At 43.7% G+C, this 25,841-nt stretch overlaps 1 protein-coding gene across 2 annotated transcripts in view; it reads right to left on the bottom strand.

The window, feature by feature from the left end:
- The window catches only part of LOC138953661 (extracellular tyrosine-protein kinase PKDCC-like), an 87,138-nt gene that overhangs the window by 46,175 nt on the left and 15,122 nt on the right, over nt 1–25,841 (bottom strand). The window contains exons 1-2 of one of the 2 annotated variants that reach the window (XM_070325542.1): nt 8,774–9,131; nt 6,875–8,111 (exon numbers count right to left, since the gene is read on the bottom strand). In XM_070325542.1, coding sequence (XP_070181643.1) covers nt 6,875–7,573 — 699 coding nt within the window. In that variant the 5' untranslated portion in view covers nt 7,574–8,111; nt 8,774–9,131. Of the gene's footprint in view, nt 1–6,874; nt 8,112–8,773; nt 9,132–25,841 lie in introns of those variants that run through there. The other variant, XM_070325541.1, reaches the window with a different exon arrangement.

Below are 25,841 nucleotides of genomic sequence, written 5' to 3'. Positions count from 1 at the left end.
TAGATGGCTGATACAATGTAAATCAAAACATGTTTACGTATGTTATCTGCTACAGAAAACAGAAAAAGAAAACAAGCGAATAAGAAAAATAATCAGTTGTGAAACGATGATAATTGATGATGTTGGTAATGTTGGACACAACAATTCTGGTGTCAAAAATAACTTACGTAATAATTTTCAGACTTTGCCTGTAACTGTGAATATTTGCCATTGTTGCAATGAATCGAATGAGTGAGATCATTTCAAACTGTATCAGGAACCTCTTACACACCAGACTAGATTTCAAGAGTACTAGAATTCAAGCATAACAGACTTCACAATTTTGGTGTCTTCATAACTTACGCTTGGTGTCTTCATAACTTACGCTACATCTGATTCACTTGCCATATTATTTTCAGGCCTTCACTTTTGTTTTCAGTTGTGTTGCATGGTCTACCAGAAAGGTGATCAATTAAATCAGCAGCATTACAATGCTGCCTAATCTTGTTCTTGTAAAAAAGTGATGGACTTGCCAAATGATGTAAGTAATGGTGTCTTCACAACAACTATTTCTTGCTCAATTGATTTACACAAAATGTAGGTGCTGTCTGGCTGGATTTTATGGATAAAATGTAACTCAAACACTAGACAAAATCAAAGATTCCAAAAGTTTTAACTTGATAGAAATATCTTGCAGTTGGTCTCCACCAAATACTTACATCATTGTCCATGCATACCTATGATTGACGATCAATAAAGGAAAGAGACATGAAGGCAATTATGTTTTGACTTTTATTTCCGGTAAAGCTGTGTTTTAGCTCCCATTACAATCATAGACTTTTCCATCTGAGCATTTTTTATTTTTGATGCTCATGTCAGAATTTCATTGCTCAGTATTGTGTCTGTCCTCACCTGTCTTTCTATGTCTGTCTCTGTCTATATGTGTGTGTGTGTGTGTCTCTCTCTCTCGCTCTCGCTCATCCGACTCCTTTCTTTATTTGGTGTTTAACGTCGTTTTCAACCACGAAGGTTATATCGCGACGGGGAAAGGGGGGGGGGGGAGATGGGATAGAGCCACTTGTCAATTGTTTCTTGTTCACAAAAGCACTAATCAAAAATTTGCTCCAGGGGATTGCAACGTAGTACAATGTATTACCTTACTGGGCGAATGCAAGTTTCCAGTACAAAGGACTTAACATTTCTTACATACTGCTTGACTAAAATCTTTACAAAAATTGACTATATTCTATACAAGAAACACTTAACAAGGGTAAAAAGAGTAACAGAATCCGTTAGTCGCCTCTTACGACATGCTGGGGAGCATCGGGTAAATTCTTCCCCCTAACCCGCGGGGGGTAGCTGCTGACCAGTCAAATTTCAAATATAATGCAAAACCTTGCATTCTTCACTTTCTTCGAGTTTTTTTCTGCTTGTTATATTATGCCTACAATCACCACCACCACCACCACCCAACCCCCCATCCCCCAACTCCTTCCAGTCGATCCTCCATCGTACTTTTTGCGTACGTGTATACGTTCGTACCGCGCGCCCACTGTCAGAATACTCCAAATTCAAGCATATTATTGTCCCTCCCTCACAAATACTCTGCTTATCACCTTTTCTCCAAACCCCTCCCTCCTTTGCTCTCCATATAGCACCCCTCCCCTTAGCTTCCACGCTGGTTTTACGGTCCGATGACCGCGACAGATTTGTAAAGGTGGCGGGGTCCTGCGGAGCCGCGCCTGATAGGTCCAAATCTAATCATGCAGTTGGTTACCCGCGGATAATACATCGGAGGCGTCTCGACATATTTCTTTATAGGCCCCGCGGATCACTTTGACACTGTGTATATGCTGCGAGAACGTATGTCTCCTGTGTGTTTTGGGGTATGTTGTGGTGTAATGAGGAGGATGTGGGTGTGGGGGGGGGGGGGGGGGGGAGAGAGAGAGAGAGAGAGAGAGAGAGAGAGAGTTTGTTTGTTTGTTTGTTTGTTTATTTGTTGCTTAACGTCCAACCGACTACGCAGAGCCATATCAGGACGAGGAAGGGGGGGATGAAGGGGGCCACTTGTCAAGCGATTCCTGTTTACAAATGCACTAACCCATTACTTGTGTCCCAGCAGGCTTTAGTAAAATTAAATTAATACCTACTGGAAGATTACCAGTTTCCAGTATGTTAAAATAGGCTTAACCTATCTACTGCTGGACTTACATCAGAACACTAACAGATTAAACTATACATGAATCGCGAGACAAGCGGCAAGAGAAGAGATTTTTGGAAAAAATACAGGTGAATGAGCAAGAAGGCAGAAAAAAGAAAAGAATTCATGAAGAAAAAGAGAGCATGACAGGAAAGAGGAACCAAAAATCTACCTAACAGCAAACTAGAAAGCTCCTGCGGTTCCAAAAACAGGAGGGGCTTTTATATGTTTTAATTTCATAACCGCAGTGCCCCACTGCGGGAAGAGAGAGTGAGAGAGATTGATTGATTGATTAAACTTTATTACAGAAGGATGGAGATTTTAGGCGTTGCCTAGTCTTACAATCTGTCCTTAGAGAGAGAGAGAGAGAGAGAGAGAGAGAGAGAGAGAGAGAGAGAGAGAGAGAGAGAGAGAGAGAGAGAGAGAGAGAGAGAGAGAGAGAGAGAGAGAGAGAGAGAGACTGTCTATTTGTAATCTATGCGACATGATGCGTATTATGATGCGTATTATGAAGAACAAACGATCTGGGGGCTTGTTTCAGCATATTGTTTTTCAAATTCGTTCAGCATGACATTCTTTGTAATCAAACAATCATCATCACCAACAAAAATGCATTTAAAATGTCTATATATGGGAAACGAAGCGGAACATCAGTCCTATACTTTTTAATTATTCAGTTTAAAATAACCCACCTATTTGAGTATAATAAGTAAGAACGAGTTGTTTCTTTCTATTAGGCCAGAATTGAGATATTCACATTGTACCATATATATATATATTCTCTCATTGTGCGATAGCAACTTTTATCCAAAATAAATGCTGACAGCTTGGATACAACTTGTACATGCTGTCTATTTGCTACTAGAGCGTTAACAGATCATGCATTAGTGTGGAGAAGTACACTCAGTGTGACCACGTACAAATAATATTTTCGCACCTCCAGCTTTTTGTCTCAGTACAGATTTTGACAACCTGTAGTCGTGCATGCATGTGTTGACAATTAATTATTTACCTGCCCATCCCTTCAAAGACACACTCCTTTCCATGAAAAAAGTTTGGCTCACTATCACAGATCTGCCCTGGCTTTTACACGGGATAAACCCATTTCTCTATATTGACACATACCTAACCAAATGAAGGGTCACCACCATAAGCTTGTATTATGTTGAATGATCAATGAATTGTTGAATAAACACTGTTTAAACCACCTAACCAAATAAACAGCCTGGGTGTCTGTCCTCTGTTGACAGTGGGCATTTTCTTATGCATTAATTTCTTAACGGACACTAGTGGCAATCTGTGAAATAAACTCATCAAATAAGGTTCCCTCTGCAAGAAAACAGGTAGGATGTTGCTTTTTGATATTTATCCAAGTGGAGCAAGTCTTATCCCACGTAAAAGCCTGGTCAGATGATATCTGCGATGGTGAGCCGTTTTCTCGGTGACGATACATGTTTTAACGCCCTCACGATTAAACCATCAGGGGCACGTTCCCGGGTGTTACCACGACTTTATATGTTTTCTCGGAAAAGACTGTGCCTTTAAGTACCTTGCGATGTTCAACAAATGTGACTACAATGACGAAGGCTAGTTAAGGACACTATGAGTACGTGCCAAGACTACACAGACGCGCCGGACTTAGTGTCACTGGTCACTGGAGAGGCACCGACAAGAGAGACAGCGAGTGACAGCGTCGACAGAACAACCATTTGTCACCCTCCACCAGATCCTTCTTAACCGGCCTTCAAGGGAGAGGACCCTCCAACGTGACCACCAATTTGTAAAGGTCACTTTCAGCTATCAAAATTATGAACTCGTAATATTTATAGATCTGCATGATGTTTTCACCACTCTTATCAATTTCAACACTGACAAGAGACAGCGAATGGCAGCTTCGAGAGAACGACAATTTGTCAACTTCCACAAGATCCTTGTTAACCTTGAAGGGAGAGGGTCTATCAACTATACAGGGTTTTTATTCGACTGAAACAATCCCGAATATTGCATTTACTTTGTAAGCTGTTTCCAGTCTCAGATAAAAACGATGATTTCAAATTCCAGAAGTCATCAGTAAACTGAGAACACGTTTTGTTCGCGTATCCTGTGACAAATTAGAAATAATGGTTGGATGTTGGTTCCCTGATCTCTGAAAGTACACTGTCTTCTTTCATTCTCAAACTAAGAATGATGTGGCCCGGTGGTTTCTGATTTTAACACTGCTCACGTGATAACATTAACATATATATATATATATATATAAAACATCAGAAATTGTGAAAGAAACAATTGAAAGTCAGCAGAGACTTTCTTCCGAGATTTGTTAAAATCTCTTAGGCCAAAAAAAAAAAATTGTCTGTTTCTGGTAACATGGCTATAAAAAATAGGGTCGGTAGGTCGGGATTTTTTTTTTTTTTTTATTTTTTTTTTTTTACCCCCAAATGTAGACCAAAAAAACTAACTTTAAAAATCGCGCAAAGAGACTGGATTCACTATACATAGAGACAAGACACTCAACACATTTACAAATCGTCAGCGGACTTTCGTTTTCACACGTTTTTGTTGTTCATTTTCTCACCCTGTCCTTTACCACCAAAAAAAAAAAAAAAAAAATTTTTGAATTTGGAAAAAAAAAGTTTAGGGTCGGCGCCGAAATTTAGGGTCGGTCGGGTGACCAGAAACAGACAATTTTTTTTTTGGCCTTAGCAGAGAAAGAGAGAGAGAGAGAGAAATAAGTATCCCTTCACAGACAGCCTATTGGGAGCATCAGACCCTCCTCAAGGGGGACCGAGATTTACAGAGCAAAGTCCCTTTGTGGGGGACGTATCGCAAGGTAATCTAGTCCTGAGGAGGACCATTGTATTTGTACCTAGACCAGACACGTGTTTCGACACTATCGTGACTCATCAGTGGTCAGGTGGTACTGATGGTATCCAACTAAGAAGCAAACCACTCTCTGAATGGTAGCTTCTGTTGGCATGGGAGACTACCCTCATCTGACAACCCCAAGGGGATATCTGTGAAGGGAAACACTTTGATTTAAGGCCAAAGTGTGGAATTGATAATTATTAAGAAAGAATTTAGAAATTTAGACAAGTTTTAACCTAGAAATTAGGTTAAAACAAGGGAAATTTGAAAAAGCCTAAAGGGAGGTAACTCTGTACCAGCCTGCAGATCCAGAAATGGATACGCGAACAAGTTAGATCTAATTTTGAAAAGGTTAAACAGGAAAAGCGGTCAACTTTTCACTGCTGTTCAACACAGGACTTAGTAAAGAAGAAGTTTTCTGCAAGACCTCAATTGGATCGCTTTAAAGGCGATGCAACTTTCACGGTGACCACATTATAAAACATCAGAAATTGTGAAAGAAACAATTGAAAGTCAGCAGATATATATATATGGTTCATTTGCTGGTTCTTTTTGAACTTAAAATTAATTGCAACAGTAGCACTGTCATTTTGCACGAAGGATGAGGAAATTTGTTTTACATAACCAGTAGAAAACAATGTAATATTAAAACAAAATATGTTCTACCAAAATACCGGTTGTTGTTTTTATTTCCCAAAAAAAGGCCAGAAAAATTATACGCAAATCAAATTAATTTCGTCTTGTCTTTGCAAAGATGACTCAACAAACAGTTCCATTTCACAAAATATACACGATAAAAACACCAACAAACAAGCTATACTCGCGCAAAACTCCACTTAGCAGCTGAGCAAACGGGTTTCGCCACTTCAAACTACATTAGAACTCCCCTCCCCCTCCCCCAATTCCCTGTGGGGACACTGAAACCCTACCAGCAGCAGGTGAAAAAGACAGATGAGCAGATTTACCTCAAGTAGCACCGAATACCCCCCTGTATATTGTGTTGTATTATGTTGTGTTGCTGTGTGTACAGTGCTCTCTTGGTGTCACCGCCGCGTCTGGTCCCTTGGGGAGTCATTTCTCTGTCTTGGTCCAAGTGTTCCATCACAATTTAGCTACCTCTTCTGCCCTTCTTCTCAAGTTACCTTACAGTTTCAGCTGTCGTGGTTTTGGTTCTGTGTGATGGAATTTTTCCCAATGTTTTTCGAATTTGCTGCGGTAGTTTTATGTTTGCACAACATGGAATAAAATATATAATTGTGCTGCATTAGTGTTAACGCTGAACAGATATCAGAAAGAATGTTTTTGTCTGTTTGTTTGTTTGTTTGTTTGTTTGTTTGTTTGTTTGTTTGATAAGCCCCTCAGTTGCATTTTGTATTACAATATGCAGGTATTCTTTTTTTTCTTGGGGTTGCATACTCTATGATGTTTACACGTGTACATGAATGAGAACATTGAGGAAATCAAAGTAGTAAATAAGAAGCCATCACATAGCATCCTAAACAGTTCATGGAATAAATAAAATAAGGATAAATGATTTTTTGGCCGCACTATTCACTTGAGCGGGGGTCTAATTTTTTAAAACGGTTATATTTGCCAGTGGTTTCTATTTTAGTTGTTAAATGTTTTCGTTCTGCCTGCTATGCTTCTGCATGTATACTCTTGGTTTGCAAACACAGACTTTACTCTCAATATGACTTTTCCTTTGTATCAGCATACATGTATACGTTTTTATAAATCTTCAAAGCCACTGCATTCTACACCATGATAATGCACCGTACGACCACAAACAAAAACAATAGTAACAAGCACACGCACACGAATACACCTTACCTGAAGGACGTTATCATGTGACAGTGCCTGAAGTAGTACAATCTCCTTCACGATCTTCTGAGCTGCCTTGTGGTAGCAGAACCTCAGTGAGTTGCCTCCGTCCATACATGAAGTCACATCCTGCCCGCCTATGTCCACCACTTTCAGCGCTACGCTTCGTTTGCCATACCGGCCACTGAACACAGACTTGGTCCACCCAGAAGCCACATATTCCTTGTCCACTATGGTCTCAATTTCGCCACAGTCCAGCATCACCGGACCAGACTTCGAAGAAGAAGAAAAATCCAGGTAGCGGGAGAACACGGATTTTGAAGCGTTGCCTGAGTAGACGGAATCTGCATTGTTCTCTAGCAGTTTTCTCAGCCTACTCTCCATGACGAAGTATTCGCTAGCGTGGTGAGACTGTTGGAAGAGGTTTCTGTTGGCCAGCAGTTCTCTGGACAACTGCTTTATGTTGTACACATCCTCTTCTTCTCTTCCATTGTAGTAGAGCAAATTCGACCTCGGATGATGCTCAGCCCGGCTGGCGTGAGAGCTCCTACTACCACCACTGCTGGTCTTGCTGCTGCTGCTGTGTTCCACGAAACCGTGGTAGCTCTGGAGCATCACCAGGTTGCCAAAGAGGAAGATGAAGACGCAGGACGCCGCGAAGTACCAGACGTTATCCATGGTGTGTCGGTGCCGACGCTTCCAAGCCATCACTGTAAATACATGCAGGGTTGGAGAAGGATCTACTGGGGTGTTTTTTGTCTCCACTCTGAGGCCTGCCAGAAGAACTGGTTCCGTCAGCAGGGTTGGGCTGATGCAGCTAACAATGGTTTACCGTGATAAAGATTGCGCATTACTGAAAACTTAACTAAGGGCCGGTTGGAACTTGCCTGAATGAAGGTTCTCTAGGCCCTCACAAACAAGAACATGAAAAGTTAAATCCCGAGGCACAGCTGGAGCAGGAAAACAGCACGCTTCGCTCGCTTACACTGAAGAACTAGACAGAGAAATCCTGGCCACAGCACAGACGTTGAGTGGGAAAGCAGCAGGTTCACCTGCTTACACTAAAGGACTGCGACACAACATGCTCCTAGCTCTCACACACACACAGGTGAGGTCCAGGGACTGAGCCAGTGCAGGGCCAGAGGAGCAGCCAGTCGTCAGCCCAGGTGAAGTGAAGCCATGGAGAGCTCTTGTCCCTTGTTCGCCCTCCTACTCCAGCCTCCCCCGAGCGTCACAGTCCCGGGCCCTGTGGAGAACAAGAAAGGAAAGAAATGAGTAAATAAATCCCGTCAATGGTGGAACATGGCAAGTCAGCACTAGGATCTAAATCTGCGGCTAATGAGTGACAGGATTTAGCGGGGCGACCCCGTGTCAACAGGGAACACTTACGTAAACCCCCCAAGTGACAGCCCCTCTCGCTAGCTCTCTCCACAGTCTCAGCCTGACTCGCACGATCCACTTCAGTTGACAAAAAAGACCGAGGGTTGAATGAGAGAGACTGAGAGTGGGAACTGATCAAGAGACCGAACGCAGGGGAGCAAGAAGCAGTAGTAGCAGGGGAAAAGGAACAGGAAACAGCGAACACGACCGGACCTCATCAACAGAGCTTGCCCTCCCAGTGAAGTACAATGTGTATTTGAAGAGCGGAGCAGCGCGCCACATAATGAGGCGTCAAGCAAGGTTCTGCCGCTCAGTCCAACGCTCCTCGTTTTTACTCCACTCTCTTTGCCCGTCCCCTCTTTTCTTTTCAATGAGGGCATTTTTCTTTTTTTCCGCCACGACTAGCTCCGCTCCTGTAGTGTATGCTGTGCCTGTGTGTACGAGATCAAGTGTGAAATGCGAAGCCTGTGCCTACATCGACTGCACACGTTGACAAACACAAAAAGGCCACACCGCGTATATACTTACTGCCATTAATCTTCATTTGCTTCAAGCACCAACTCTTTTTGTGTTTATCCAAACACAAACACATGGACTATAAAATCCCAAAACGAAACATTTGACGAAGGTTCGGTTGTGAGCAGAACTGCACACTGCATACTATAACAGGAACACTGACATTGTCAAGTTCTGTGCGGCGGTACGTTCTTATTAATTTTCTCCTCTTTCGTCCACAAATAATAAGTTACTGAAGCGAAGATGAAGAAAAACAAACCGCAGTGGAAAAACTGGAGAACAGAGAAAGCGAAAATTCCCCACACTCTTCAGTGTCTCTCTATCTCTCTTCTCCAGCTCATCTCTCGTCTCCGTTCTTTCTCCACACACAAACACACGCACCCGAATGCTAGACGCTAATGAAAGGCTTGAAGCCGACCGCCCCTTTGCTCCCTTCTCCCCACTTGCACCGCCCCCGTGTCAACTGTTATCAGCCCTCGGCGGAGCTCGTGCAAAGTTTTGACACCGCAAAATTTACCTTCATAAGCCGCTGCCAAACTCGCCCGGATCGCCGCGCGCACACATGACACCGAAACTCCAGGTTCGGGGACAGAACAAGAACTATCAACAAACCCATGCGCGCGGTGCGCAGATTTGGACTCAAGTTTAGTCACAAGTAGACACCACGCAGTTAGACCCCTCTACTGCTATGGTCTTGGGAGTGAATCCTTGGACATACATGTCCGAGTCGCCAGTCTTGGTTCTAACAAGAGTCGGCCCTTTCATGAAGAATTGCGCCTAAACACTGCACCACGCGATGTATGCAGATTTGCATCAAAACGTTGTCATCTAAGAGGCAATTACACGTACCTACCACGATTTGTATTGGTCATAGTTTTGATTCTAACATCAGCGCCCCATCGCCAGACAGGTATGGGAAACACGGTCTAATAAGACTTGAACCTTTTGAGAAGGATCGCGACTGAAACTCGCTCCTTGCACATTTTACCCCAAGTTCAGTCACGACCATTGACAAAGCAAGTATAAAAACCTGACTGCTTTTGCGTTGGTCGTACGAGTGATTTTGAACATGCCCGAGTCACCAGGTTGATGTTGGACATGGGGTCTAATGAGACCACAACCTTTCGAACCGGACTGAAACGCGCACGTTGTGGAAGGGGAACAAAAAAAAAAGGGGGGGGGGGGGTCGGGGAGTGCAGATGTACGTCTTTTCCAACTTTCTTCTTCTCCTTTTTTAAATATTTTCAGTTTATAACAAGATGGTACACCTTTATCTGGTTTCACGTTTGTGTACCAGGCAACGGACCTGTATGCAAAGCTGCGCGGGATTTGCCTGGTATGGACACAACAAATTGATTGTGATTGTGGAAACCCGGCTACAGCTAGCTCCGGGGCAAAAACAATAAGCAGAGTTCCAGTCGAGGTATGTGTGACTGGGTCAACCAAAGATCTTCTACTGCCAGCGCAGTTCGCTCCGAGCTTTGCTTTTTGTTTTGTGTTGCTATTGTACTGACAAGCTCTGCGAAAAATTACAGTACTAACAACCGATTGAATCAGCAACGATGTGCACACTGTGTCTGCCAGATCCGTGATGATTACAAAGGAGACACACGCACTGTTATTATATTACCAAAAATAAAAATTACAGAAAAGAACATGAACAAACTTTTGTTTTTTCAGTTAGCTTCATATACATGAATACGCTCGTATATATGCCTATATACACACGCAGGAACAAAATCACCCAAGAAACAGACACCGTGCCTGACAATTTCAGATGTATGCAGACATGGTCACAACCTATTAGCAGTGTTTGCACAAAAGCTTTGTTGATCAAACTTTGAAGTTGACCTAAGAACGTTCAGGCTAGAACGCATGGTGCAAGGTCATCGCCATGTACACATTCCAACGTTGGAAACAATATTCTCTCTCTCTCTCTCTCTCTCTCTCTCTCTCTCTCTCTCTCTCTCTCTCTCTCTCTCTCTCTCTCTCTCTCTCTCTCCTTCCTCTCTGTCTGTCCGCTGTCTGTCTGTCTTCCTCTGTCTGTTTGTTTGTCTGTCTGTCTCTCTCTTCCCCTCTCTCTCTCCCCCCTCTCTCTCTCTCCCCCATCTCTGCCTCAGTCTGTCTGTCTGTCTGTCTGCCTGTCTGTCTGCCTGTCTGTCTGCCTGTCTGTCTCTCTCAGTCTCTCTCAGTCTCTCTCAGTCTCTCTCTCTCTCTCTCTCTCTCTCTCTCTCTCTCTCTCTCTCTCTCTCTCTCTCTCTCTCTCTCTCTCTCTCTCTCTCTCTTACACGCACATACAATACCAACCTCCCCGCGTTATCCTAGACTCCAGATTGTAACCTATCAATCATTACTGATAATCGACATGTACCGAGATATACTAAGCCGTGAAGACGAGGGCCTGTGGTTTTAAATAGTTCAACACACATGGACCTCCTCATAGAGGGCTGGGAACACAAGTATTCCTTATGTCTGGTGTTTCTACAAAATGCGTTCTCAAGTGAATGTGAAGTGTATTCTTTCTTCCCAGCATAAAGCTTACAAATTCCGCTGCTAGACTAGTCGTGAGTAGGTGGTCTTTGCGTACATGTATGCAAAGTGTGATCATGAAAAGGCGAAACATTTGTATTTGAATTTTACACACACACACACACACGCGCGCGCGCGCGCGCGCACACGCACACACACACACATACCAATTACATTGACACCTACATCTCAGTTTTAAAAAGTATCCCCCTTGATTCCTTTTCCATAGACATAGATCCTGCAAAACTCCCCATTACACAATGGAATCCAGCACAACTCCGATACACATTTTAATTCAGTGCAACAAACCTTATACACATGTATATTCAAAACAACTCCCCCGAATACAATAACATTCCATAGAAGTGCATTAAACTAGAATAAGAACATATATACCTGTGCATTCCCCCAATACACATAACAAAGTGCAACTCCCCTATACAGAAGTAACTTTAGCGCACCTCCAAAATGTATATAAAGCACAGAGGTTAAAACCTGCAGAGCTATCTCAGAATCTGACGATATTTCTCCGTCGAACGCCTATGGAAAGTGGCAAGCCGGAGTTGAACAAACACTGATAACCCCCCGTGATAAGTTAACATTCCTGGCCGACGACTGGGAGACTGACCGGTAGCGGCTGTGGTGATTATGTCCAATCACACTCCGACCGATTACACGCACAGGAAATACGCCTACGCTGTGTTCATACACAACAGAATAGGACTAGTCGAGGAAATTGAAATCACAAATCACAATCAGTCAGATTAAACTAGCAAGAACACCCTGTCCACCGAGAATTGAAGTACAGCCAAGAAGATTTAAATCACAACCAGTCAGATCGCGAACGCAGGAAATGAACCTACACACGGTTTTCACAGAGAATTGAAGAAAAGTGAAGAAAATTTAAATCACAACCATTCAGATTACACACACACACACACGAAATACGACAACGTCTCTGCAGTGTCTCTATAACAGCCAAACATTTTTTTTTTTAACTACGTATACTTTTATCTTTTGTCTCGTAAAAAGGACAGCTGGACCGTTATGTAGCATTGACACGTTGACATGATTTATTATGAAAAGATACACTTCAAACTCAAGTGTTCCACTATTGAACAGTTTGTATAACCAGTTTTGAACACAGTGTCATAATCGTATCGTACACAGTTATACCAGCAAAAGCAGCACACCTGCTAACCAGCACGGTTGGCCTAGTGGTAAGCCCCGTGATCGGGAGGTCGTGGGTTCGAACCCGGCCGGGTCATACCTAAGACTTTAAAATTGGCAATCTAGTGGCTGCTCCGCCTGGCGTCTGGCATTATGGGGTTAGTGGTAGGACTGGTTGGTCCGGTGTCAGAATAATGTGATTGGGTGAGACATGAAGCCTGTGCTGCGACTTCTGTCTTGTGTGTGGCGCACGTTATGTGTCAAAGCAGCACCGCCCTGATAATTATGGTCTTCTGTAGATTCTTCTGTTCCTATTTAGTTCCCCATCCCCATTCTTTCAATTTGTTCTTCTGGTTATGAAAATGTGTGTAATTTATTGTTCTGGTCACGTGATATAAGCATTTGTTTGAGTGCGTGTCCCAGCTGTATGTTTTTAACTGTTCATGCGAAGAAATTCTGAATACAAGTTTGTTTTAAACCAATTGTCGTTAGTGTCTTTATTTTATTGTTGTTTTTCGTTCGTTAGCAAACCAATAGTCGAGATAAATAATTTGAAACGAATCTTACAAACAATCACATTTAGCATGCTGAAACACAGAAAAGATCACTAACATCTTTTATCATTGCTTTTTGTTCGTTGAACAGAACAATTATAGACCAGGTTATAAAAACAACCCATCTGTTACCAGTTCATATATCGCGGATTCAATAAGACATGTTTGTGTAACAGTCAATACCAGGAAATGTATGAGTATTATTTAATCGAGGGTAGTATAACAAATATGTGCATAATTATGTGGGAAGGTGTAACGTGGTGCGTGTGTGTGTGTGTGTGTGTGTGTGTGTGTGTGTGTGTGTGTTTGTGTGTGTGTGTGTCTGTGTGTGTGTGTGTGTGTGTGTGTGTGTGTGTCTGTGTGTGTGTGTGTGTGTGAGAGAGAGAGAGAGTGTCTCTGTCTATATGTCTGTCTCTCTGTCGTTCGCACGCGAGTATGCGTTTGGTTGTATGTTTGCGTATGTGTTCGCGCACGTGTGTGTTTTCGTAAGTGCGTATATTTCTTCCATGTGCGTCTTCTCTAAGTCAGTATTTGTGCCTGTGTTCACGTTGGTCTGTATGTCTGTGTGATTTAGTGATTTAAACACGCTACAAGCCTAATACTCTTATCCCCATGGCAACGATCGATTCCAGAGAACCACAAGAATGGTGACAATGAAGCAGACAAATGGAGTTTCTGGTCGCACAAGCTGCTTCTGAATCAAGGACAGTGTGGGAAGATCCGCTTGTGGCGTAGACTGATGTCTAGAAGAGGGTCAGAAAAAGCAAATCGTATAGAATTCAGAGCACAAAATATTTTATTATCCGACGTTGGAAGTCCATAACATTACCATCAACGCTTTACTGACAGTGATGAACGAAATAATGTTTAAAATTCACAGGATAGTGAAGCAAACAAATGGAATGTCTGGTCTCACGTACTGCCTCTGAATCAAAGAAGAAATTCCTACGAGGTAGAAAAAACACCCCCGTCAAAGGGAAATAACCTTCTCAGTTGGTGGCAGTGACTGAGTGAGAATGGTTATTTCCCTTAGACCATGAAGATGTCCCTCTATAAGTCCTTGTATAATTTTAATCCACCAATAACTCCCTAACCGTGTGTTTGACTGGTCCCAATTTTTGTAAGGACCGTCTCAGGAATGTATAGAACCTGTTCACCAAGTTTGGTGACGATCGGTCCGTTCATTCTTGAGATCTATATGCGAACACAAACAAACAAACAAACAAACAAACAAACAAACACATCGAGCGAAACCTATACACACCCCTATACCGGGGGTGTAATAAATGTTGGCCAAATAGAGTAATGCTTGAGAAAGCAGCCAGTTTTTTGTTATTGTTATTTTTCCAAAGTGGAAGGATGATACCGATCATCCTATGCAAATTCACCCATGGACAGTTTTGTTGTGGTGCACATAATTGCTCCACAAAAAGGACGGTACATGTACAGGGATGGCCAAATCGTCCGCCCGGTCGCCAGGGGCGAGTACAAAATCCGCCGGGCTAGTAGAAACCGCCTGGCAACTCGCCCGGCTGGCCAGTGAAAGTTCTAGTCAAATGCTACTTTTTTGGTTGTAATATCGAGTTTCAAATCAGATGGAGCAACTTTGGTATGCACCGGGCCAGCGAAATTTCTGGCGGGTAAGTGACTCTCTTGCAGTTACTCGCCCGGCTGGCGAGTTAAAATTTTGAGATTTGGCCATCCCTGCATGTACCATGGTAAGCCTATACATTATATGCGATTTAACTGCACAGTTCTTCCCGTGAAAACAGCTTGGTTCATCGTCTCAGATCTGGCGAGGATTTGCCATAGGATAAGACCAACCCTCCACCCAAATGAACCGGTGTAACACGAGAAAATTACCCCCACGAGATTTTTACTCCGGAGTAAACATTTCGTACGAAAAATGTACTCCCTTTACGAAAAAAGCACTCCCCCATTGCACGAGAAAATTACTCCCCAAGACAGGTGAGTTCCGAGTAAACATTTCGTACAAAAATGTTACTCCCCTGACGAATAAATAACGAATAAATTACATCACCCCAACACGAGCAATTTAACTTCCCATGCCAGGTGTACGAAATTTTTACTCCCTTGTCCCCTGTTAGTCTTGGTGGTGGAAGGGGTGGAAGGAGGGTAGCGCGACATTCGTGTGCGCGAGATCACTTATTGGCATTATCCCTTCGCCCGCATCCCATTTTTGCGTACGAGATTTTTACTGGAAGTAAAAAAAATGGGGAGTAAAAATTTCGTGGAGGGAGTAATTTTTTCGTGTCTTGGGGAGTTCTTTTCTCGTACGAAAAGTGTACTCGGAGTAAGAATTTCGTACGAAATATTTACTCCGGAGTAAATTTTTCGTGGAGTAAAAATTTCGTGTTACACCGGCTGGGTGCTCTCTGCGCACAGTGGGATTTCTTTTGGTGGTGAATCAAACAACCAGTGGCTTTTTAACAAATTAATTCATAACAAAATTAAATTGACCACAGTAAACTGTCAGGGGGGTTCATTCTTGGTATGTGATCAAGTGGAGGGATGGTCTTACCCTATCTTAAATTCTGGCCAGATCTGAGACAGTGAGCCGAACTGTTTTCACAAGAAGGACTGCGCCTTGTTTTTTTACTCAACTTTGAAGGACTTTACCTTTAAAAATGCTATCTCTTAAAGGCCGAGGGTCGGGTATAAAAGCAGAGCGGCGCGTGGCACTTCAGTCTAATGTCCAACCCTTTTCAGGAAACGAGCTCTCACTTGAAATATTATTTTGATATGTTTTTTTCCGTTCCTCTGTCAGTTGGCTGAGAATTCTATTTTATTTTTTCATTTTTTCTTTTCACACGAAAAAAAGAATGGACATCTTAAAAGGTAATCTCAAGGCATATATTATGTGACTTAATTTAATTGTTTTGTTTATTTTGGTTTGTTTTTGTTGCTCGAACGAGAAACCTTTTACAATAACCTCATTGCCTGATGTGACTTAATAGTTCTTCGGTGTTTTTTTGTACAGTGGAGAACATGACTGGAACAAAACGATAAACTTCAATTTTATGGCCAACTCAGCCGTGGAAAGAGAAGTCGCTGAGGACATTTTCTCGCTTACTCTCCTTTTAAAGGTCAACTAACAGGGGCATAAAACTTAAATCTCGCACCATCTCAGATTACCTCCTCAAGGTTAGAGCAACAGTTTCTACCACCTTCGAATAATATAGAGCCAATAAACTAACTGACAAAAACAAGAAAACAAATGTCTGCGCAGGTCTGAACGTTTTAAAGGGAGATTGCGTGAAGCTCATATCAATAAGCCATTGCGGCGAACAGGGCTTTTTGTTAAATAAGAAAAAAAGAAGAAAACAAGATGGGGTGGAACACTATAGGTGGAACACTATAGGCTGCCATTTTAAGAGACTAAATTGAACCCCTCTTTGAGGCGGGGATGTAGCTCAGTCAGTAGCGCGCTGGATTTGTATCCAGTTGGCCGCTGTCAGCGTGAGTTCGTCCCCACGTTCGGCGAGAGATTTATTTCTCAGAGTCAACTTTGTGTGCAGACTCTCCTCGGTGTCCGAACACCCCCGTGTGTACACGCAAGCACAAGACCAAGTGCGCACGAAAAAGATCCTGTAATCCATGTCAGAGTTCGGTGGGTTATAGAAACACTAAAATACCCAGCATGCTTCCTCCGAAAACGGCGTATGGCTGCCTAAATGGCGGGGTAAAAAACGGCATACACGTAAAAATCCACTCGTGCAAAAAACACGAGTGTACGTGGGAGTTTCAGCCCACGAACGCAGAAGAAGAAGAAGAAGCCCTCTTTCAATACCTCAACAAATCTGACCTTAAAAGGAGGCTGTGAACAGAAAATCTGGAGAGAAAAAAACACGGTCTCCAAAAGGCTAAGTCTTAAATTGGGGTTTCCACTGTACACGCTAATAATCCGAAGACAAAGCGAGGGCACACACCTATTAGATCTTATATGACAGGCATTATTTCTGGGCACTGAGGGGTAGCAGGAGAATATTTCTGAGAGGGTATGAGGTCGGAATGAGAATAGACTGCCGCTTTAAGAGACTATTTATTTATTTATTAAGGAGATTTCTATAGCGCATAACTAAAAGCACTACACGCTAATAATCCGAGGACAAAGCGAGGGTACAGCGCCCCACCAAACGGTGTGACAAACAGCAGGTGAGGACAAATGTCTTGTGTCAGCCCGGACAAAGACGGAGCGCGTTCTTTATGAGAGCTGCACAAGACAGAGCAAGCCCGTTCTCGAGGGATCTCTTGTCAACCTGCCACTGTAATGCATGGCCCACTTGGCCCCGACCCCCCCCCCCCCCCCCCCAATCCCCAACCCCAACCATCCCACTTACCCACCCGCCTCCCCTCCAACGCCCCCTCCCCAGCTCATCCAACAGCGGTACTAACCGAAACGTCATGTTGCGGATTACTACCTGTTAAGTTTGTGAAAAACTGTTTGGTCACCTACGTTGACATCGATGTGGGTATCGCGTTGGTTGTAACTTGAGGAGGTCAGTCACATCTTCGTTGGCAATACTTGTAGGACTTGGCCCATACCTAAAATCAACAGTGCCAACCTAAAGGAAATCCTGTCTCCACTCTGAAAATGTCATCCGCTTACTCTGCAATAAAAGTAAACGAATCAAAGGAAAAACGACACACACAAAATGTTGTACAAAAATAGTTTTGTCACTTTCGGTGACATCGAAGTTTCGCAATGTCTGTAACTTGAAGACGTTGGTCACCTTGCTATTCTAACATCAATTGAAATGCATGACAGAGAAGGCCAGCTCTCCAGGATTCCCTTGTCAACTAACCACTCACCAACAAACTGCACTGTAATGTATGGGCAACGTGGCCCGACCCCCATCCGACAGTACAAACCGACCCGAAACGTTGCCCATTACTACTATAAGTTTGCTTAAAAGAGTGGCCATCTAATTCTAATTTTAATTCTGAAAAGTCCAGTCACCTCTTTACACGAAATGCAACCAAAATGAATAGTGTAAGTGTCTGAGTTTTGGAGTGCACTCAAAACAACTATGGCATATACTGTAAAAACTATGTCCTCGTTTTTAGCTTTTAAACATCAGGAGATGTTTCATCAATAATAATGGAATAATCATTAATATCAGCATATAAGACGCAGTTCTTAAACCAAGCAAAGGTAATGTATAGAAGAAATCATTCATGTCCAGAAAACAAAGATGACACATCTTTAGAAGTTGCAAAAGGGTGCTATGACTGTTGAAACTAAAGTACCAACCCAAAGATTCGTCATCCAAAGACATGTTTGAAACAAAGATAGTTCCTACGTAATCCCAGCTCATACATAACGGAAAGGATTAAAGGCACACTCAGCTTCCCGTAAACCACCACAGACACTGTCAGGCTTTTACACACAGTACAAACACCCGTTCGTTTAAACACTCACCGCTTGAGAACATCCTAGGTGCCCTCCGTAAAGAGCGAGCTATGTTCAAAGAATTTATTTTTGCGTGGCCAGCCGGTTTGTCTGATCAGACAATAGGACGGCGCATTTTGGCGCTAGACCTACTTTTAAAATCTAAATAATAAATTGACAGCTTGTGACATAAACATTCTTAAATCATAAAAGAATTCCCTTTTCATCGAGACAAGATCAGTACAACTCAAACCTTTGAAAGTTAAAAAAAAAAGGCAGCCCGGAAGCGTGTCCCGCAAAACGTGTTTCTCGTAGCAGACGAACGTTTTGTATGTCGCCAGTTTCTTTGAACGGTCAACCGCCACCGCTCAGTTCGTGTGACTCGCAGCCGTTTGTTGCGTTTTAGATTCAGAGGTACACAATACCGTGCTATTGCAGATACAGCGAGTCGCATTGCAATCACAAACTGACTATTTAATTGTGAAAAAAAGGAAAGTGGATCACACGGGTTCACGATGGCTCAGGGGGTAAGATAAACCACGAAAACAGGTGTGAGGTTTACGCGAGCTAAATAGCCATTCAAACGAACTGTGTCATTGAATGCTATCAAATTCTATTGCAAGTGTGTTCGATAAGGTTAGAACTGCTTTTTCATGAGAAGATTTAAATCGTTCTGTAAACCATTTGGGACGGACTGGGCCCTTTAAGGAATGTCTGAGAAGGATTAAACCATAGAAGCAAAGTCTTCCCTAAGCAGGTACACTCATCGTAGTGTTCCTGTTTTCAACGCTTTTCACTACCACACGGATCGAAATGCAAAAAAGAGTATGAAATAAACAGAAGAAAATATAACAGCCAACTGACAGAGGAACGGAAAAAAACATCAAAATAAATCAAACCAAAGAATGCAGTACATACATGAGTACATGTAAACATAATTAAATAAACACGCCTACATACAACCATAACAAAATAACATTACAAACAACACAAATATGTCTTCATTGAAGAACACAACCATATGGAAAATCTTGACTTTCACAGAAGCCACACCAAACGACCTACCCCCCTCCCCCCGTTCTCTTCAGACCTTTTCCTTTCTCCACACCCTTTAACATTAAATTAGGAATACATTGCTTTTGCACCCAGTAGCACTGGACCTAAAAACCACAAATAAAAACTCACTGTAGATTGCTTCCAGTGGAAACCACAGGAGGTGGAAACTCACTTCCTTCGATTCCTCCACCACATGCAACAGTGAACACCTCAGCAAAACGCCTGCACATCACCGAACCACCAGCCAGACGTTTTCTCACAGAGAAACACAAATGATCCCCCAGCACGTCGTAAATTCCAATAACGTCCTCGCGTCAAGGTCAGCAGAAGGCAGGAGAGTCCACTCCGCATTTAGCCAGCCGCGAGATTTTTACGACGACCGGAAAACATCCACTACGACTGCACAAGTCTCCCTCCACTTCTCGTACAAAATCTCGGGAACAAAAATGCCTCCTCTCTAGCCGAGACCGACGAGACCGCGTTTTGTGGTTTATGAAGATTTGATGCTGTCGCAGCGACCCGGAGCAAGTCCTGACCCGAGACCAGGTTTTTATGAAGATTTGATGTTGTCTCGGGGACCCGCGGCCCTGTTGCAGCTCATCAAAGAGCCATCACGAGCGCGCGCCCAGCTACTGCTATCGATCCGCTCCCGTCGCCACCACCAGCCCGCCACTCAGTCTTGTCCTCGCTCAGGCCACGGCCGTGCGGTGCGTCGGATTGAACAGTCTTAGGACCAACGCTTCGCAAACGGTACTCTTGTTGAGCTAAGCTTTTTTCTGCATCTATCATGGTCAACTATTATGCATCACCTCGCCACCACAAGTCAAAGATCTAAGTCTTGTCCTAGCTCAGGCCTCGGCAATGCTATGCGTTGGCTTGAATGGTATTAGAACCAACGCCTCTGCCTTCCGGGCGGCTGTTTTAAATTGAAGTTCTTTCTTGCTAATGCTATTCTGTTGCGATCATTGAGCTACGAAGACCAGCTCGATGTAACCCATTGTCACCACACATTCGTACGTGACACTCAATGTTGTCCTCGATAGGTAGTCTTTTCGAATCTATGTTCTGCTGTGTCAACCTTTGCTTCTGTTGTTGCCTGTAATGACACGCATTTCGTTGCCCCTACCCGCCCAGTCAGTCGTGCCCTCGCCCAGGAGTCGACTCATCTAGCGCTTTGGCTTCACCCAATGAATCGTTCAATGGTACTCTGGTTTTTGTTTCTTCTTTTTTTACCGTTTTCTTTCAGTAGTGTTTTTCGTTGTAAACTTTTGCATCCGTTGCTGCTACTAACTACCCAGGAGTTCTACTCACTGCCAAGGACTTAGCACTGTCTTGTAATCGCCGGGTCTTTATCAATCCGTTTTTGATCCATGTCATCGATTGAATTGCTTCAGGATCACCTTACAATCAAACGACTTTGCATCGTGAATAGTTCGTTTTATGCTCTTCGATACCATTTTGTTGCAGCAACATTCCAGTCGCCAACGCTCAATGCTGTTAAATAACACGCACCTAGTCGCAACAGCCGTTTTGCACTCAGTCTTGTCCTTACCCGGCCATCCACTCGACCACCACCACTATTTCCATTTGTTCAAGCGCTTTGCCTGACAGTGCTAGGACGAACGCCTTTGATTCGCGAGTAATTGTCTCTTTACAGCTCTTACCCGGGTTGTCAGTGTTCATGTAATCAACTAACCAAAGGGAAGTAATCGCTCTTTATGCATACGACATGTGTAACCATCTTTATGCATTACACATGTCGTAGGGCGGGGATGTAGCTCAGTCGGTAGCGCGCTGGATTTGTATCCAGTTGGCCGCTGTCAGCGTGAGTTCGTCCCCACGTTCGGCGAGAGATTTATTTCTCAGAGTTCGTCCCCACGTTCGGCGAGAGATTTATTTCTCAGAGTCAACTTTGTGTGCAGACTCTCCTCGGTGTCCGAACACCCCCGTTTGTACACGCAAGCACAAGACCAAGTGCGCACGAAAAAGATCCTGTAATCCATGTCAGAGTTCGGTGGGTTATAGAAACACGAAAATAACATCGCTCTGCCTCATTCTGTTTAAGATTCTTGTGTTTATGTAAGTTGCGCAACTCGTCGCCAACACCATCTCGCGCTCAGTTTTGTCCTCGCCAGAACCCCACCACTATACTTAGTCCTCGATCCATGGCATCGGACCATTCTCCTTGGTCGAGACCTACTGTGGTTTGCATTCGCGCATTAGGTCTTGCCTCAGATCGACCATCACACTGTATTATAGCGCTTGCAACAGTAAGTACAAAGAACAACATCTACATCGACTAACAGTACCCAGTCTCGCAATCATGAGGTCATCGTTGCTAGCTCTCCAGTACAGTGCTTGTCAGTGTGAAGACCAACGCATTTGAACCCCAAACGATCCTACTGACTGACAATATGAGTTTAACGGAGAGGGCGATGTAGCTCAGTCGGTAGCGCGCTGGATTTGTATCCAGTTGGCCGCTGTCAGCGTGAGTTCGTCCCCACGTTCGGCGAGAGATTTATTTCTCAGAGTCAACTTTGTGTACAGACTCTCCTCGGTGTCCGAACACCCCCGTGTGTACACGCAAGCACAAGACCAAGTGCGCACGAAACAGATCCTGTAATCCATGTCAGAGTTCGGTGGGTTATAGAAACACGAAAATACCCAGCATGCTTCCTCCGAAAACGGCGTATGGCTGCCTAAATGGCGGGGTAAAAAACGGTCATACACGTAAAATTCCACTCGTGCAAAAAACACGAGTGTACGTGGGAGTTTCAGCCCACGAACGCAGAAGAAGAAGAAGAGAGTTTAACGTCGTCTTAGGTCCAATGATTGGCCTAAAGTCGGACAGGATCCTCATGCTTGTCCAGATAAGGTCGCCATTGCAGTACAGCGCTTGCCAGTGTAAAGACCAACGCTTTGGGACCTTGAGTGATCCTCAATCTTGCTCTCGGGAGGCCACCTTAGCAATCTTTAGGACTGCGTTTAACAATGCAAGGACCAACGCTTTAGGACCGTGTGTGATCTACAATCTTGTCCGCATTAGGCTATTTTATAGAGGTTTCTAGGACGACGACAATAACAACAACTACAACTGCTACCACTATCGATTTCACAACAGAAAGTTTAAACCTTCATTAATACAAACTTATGCTAGGAGAACAAAAGGCAATGACATGGCTATTATGAGGAAAACAACAAATGTTTCACATCCTGACCAGCACTATTTCTCCTCGCGTTTCAACACTTCTGAGACTAATCTGTGCAATTGCAGAAGCTGACGTGATGTCTGAGTCTTATCTACGCAGCAGTTCATTAGGAGGGCGGCCTACTGTCTACGTGTCGCGTGTCAGATTGTAACACATGGATAACGACAGCTTCTGTGATAATTAGCTCTTTTTCAAAAATAGAGGACGCAAAAGAAGGAAGGCCATTAATTCCCGCACGCACGCCCGCACGCTATCAACAAACACACACACACACACACACACACACACACACACACACACACACACACACACACACACACACACACACACACACAGAGGAATAGATAAGAGGTACGTGGCGCAGGAAATGTCAAGACTTTCTGTGTAGCCCTAGTTTAAAAAAAGAAAGAAAGAAATCATGGAATTCACCAAGAAAAGGACAGAACTCAATATAATACCGAAAGTAGTTTGCTGTTCTAACCCAACGTTTCACAGTAGTGGTGTTTAATATTTAAGTAAGCGTTTCAGCGATGTTGCTTGCATTTTTGTCGAGTTTACTGAACCGCGGATCGACAATGCGTTGCAGGAGACCAACACAGAAATCTGATGTTTCTTCAGCGAAGGAATTGGAGGTTTCTCTGTCACGATGATCATTCTTCTGGCTTGCAGCTCTCCCAAACAGAACCAGCTGATCGAGTCAAACAGACACTGAGGTTGACACCCGAAATAAGACTGCATCAGAAGTCCACTGTGTTCATCCCACGCAGTGGCAGACAGACAGACAAATCCATGAACCAAACGTCGAGGGATCTACACTGTGCAAGTGATTATGCATCAGACCTTTTACATGGATTGACAATTTCTTGCTACTGTTATTGCACGCTGGTAATAACACATTGTCATGAATTCACAAACTGTTGTGACACCACAATGTAAGTAAACCGAAAACCGCTTACATAATCTATATATATATATATACGACTAGTGTCTGTTTGTCTGTCTGTCTGTCTGTCTGTTTGTCTGTTTGTCTGTTCGCGATGCACGGCCAAAGTTCTCGGTGGATCTTTTTCAAATTTGGACGCCGTATTCAGCTACACCCCGGACACAACCTCATCGATGAGATAATTCAACACGTGCTGTCAGCGCGCAGCGCTGTGCGCGCTGAACCGATTTTTGGTTTTTTTTGTTTGTTTTTTGTCGGGATCCACTAGTACCAGTAACTCTTCCTTATCTTCTCCAGTGTTTTCAGCCGCGATTATCTCCCTTCCTCCGTGTGGCGTCAATCCATATTCCCGTTACTACGTTACTATTTTTAGAATGTCACGATTGCACCCGTAAGTTGTTCTTACTGTAAAAGTAAAAAGGTCGAATCAATTTATAGCCACGCGAAAAATACACTGTCATCTATCTCTATACATTTATAGATATAGATATATATATATATACGGCTTCTCTGTGTGTGTGTGTTTGTGTGTGTGTGTGGGCAACACCTGTGGATTGTAGAGTTCTGTTTGTGATGTGGTCTAGCGGCATTGGTGTGTCAGTATGTTCAGGCCTTCCTTCGAGAAGCCATAACAGTTAATCTCAATCCCGTTTGAGTGGACTTCGCCTTCAAAGGTGATTGTGGTGTTTAGGCGCTCGGTTACATTTGGCGTCGTCGACAGCGATGGGACTCGACATGAAATGTTCAGGCCACTGAATCATTTTCGTGCTGGGAGTGACCTAAGTTCATTCAAAGGGGGTCGAGTGTGACAGGGAGACTACCGTCGCCCTTCACAGCAGACTCTGCAGAGTTGTTCGCCTTAGAAGTTGTGGGCTTTCCTTGCATGTACCCGTAAGTTGTCCTTACTGTAAAAGTGAAAAGGTCGAATCAATTTATAGCCACGCAAAAAATCCACTGTCATCTATCTCTATATATTTATAGATATAGATAGATATATACGGCTTCTGTGTCTGTGTCTATGTGTGTGTGTGTGTGTGTGTGTGTGTGTGTGTGTGTGTGTGTGTGTGTGTGTGTGTGTGTGGTGGCAACACCTGTGGATTGTAGAGTTCTGTTTGTGATGGGGTCTGGCAACTTTTGTCTGTCTTATGTTCTGGCATTTGCGAAGCCATAACAGATAATATAGGGCTTAGAAATAAGCTCTAAAATTCGCAATCCCGTTTGACAGGACTTCGCCTTCAAAGGTGATTGTGGTGAACCGCCACGCTGGCTGTCTCTGTCTCGCGATTCACCCCGGCGAAGCCGGGTATTCCTCTAGTATTATATATATATATACAAGCTGCTGCGTACACTGATGTGCAGACGGCAACACAACTTGAAACGACATACGCATGCACACACACACTGACAAACACATCACACACACGGTTCACCCTCACCCACACACACCCACACCAAAACACACAACACAACACATTCTCACTTTTACCTTCACAGCCTGTGCTTAGCCGTAGTAGTATGAGCTCGTGAAACTCGGGAGAAAGAAATCCTCCCGTGTATGTCTTGAGTCCCGCCGAGCCAGGCGGGGGGAATGCCGACATTGTTCATTCCTGGGGATTGCGGCGTGTTTCTCCCCAGCACTAAAATAAATAAGCATTCTGCCGTTTCCACAGCACACCAGTCTGCCACCCCCATGTGCTTCCAATTCTCCCGCCGCCGCTGCAGCCGCGACCCCGGGACTGAGCAGACGACAGCAGACTCCTGGACTTACTAACGTCGTAAAGAACAAGGTTCGAATTCGGGTAGATTGTTCGTTGCTAGTGCACAGCTGCAAGGTTGGTGTACCAAAACCTGTATCACACTCGCATTTTGAGCGTAGAAAGTTGATCTATTCCCGGAAGTGAATATGCAGATTGTGACCACTGAGTGATTGTGACCCTAGGAGCAGCCGACAGAAGGCACCGGAAATGACGCCAAGAAAAAAATTCGAACTTCATGTCATTCAGGCCTTTGAAATGTTCGCTTCATTCAGGTGATTTGCTTCATACCAAAATCAGGTGGATTATTGCTCGAGTCTAGAATTGCAGCGGAGCTTTCTCTACAGAATCTTTGGTGGTTGAAAAGCGAAGCAGTCATGTATCTATCTCCGGAAGAACAAGTCAATATGTGCATTGTGACTGATAAATCACACCCTCTCTAGTCAACCTCG

The sequence above is a fragment of the Littorina saxatilis genome, linkage group LG17 (assembly GCF_037325665.1).
Source record: "Littorina saxatilis isolate snail1 linkage group LG17, US_GU_Lsax_2.0, whole genome shotgun sequence".
Taxonomy (NCBI): domain Eukaryota; kingdom Metazoa; phylum Mollusca; class Gastropoda; order Littorinimorpha; family Littorinidae; genus Littorina; species Littorina saxatilis.
Note: the sequence above shows the minus strand (reverse complement) of the source record. Positions and strands in the feature narration are given on the sequence as shown.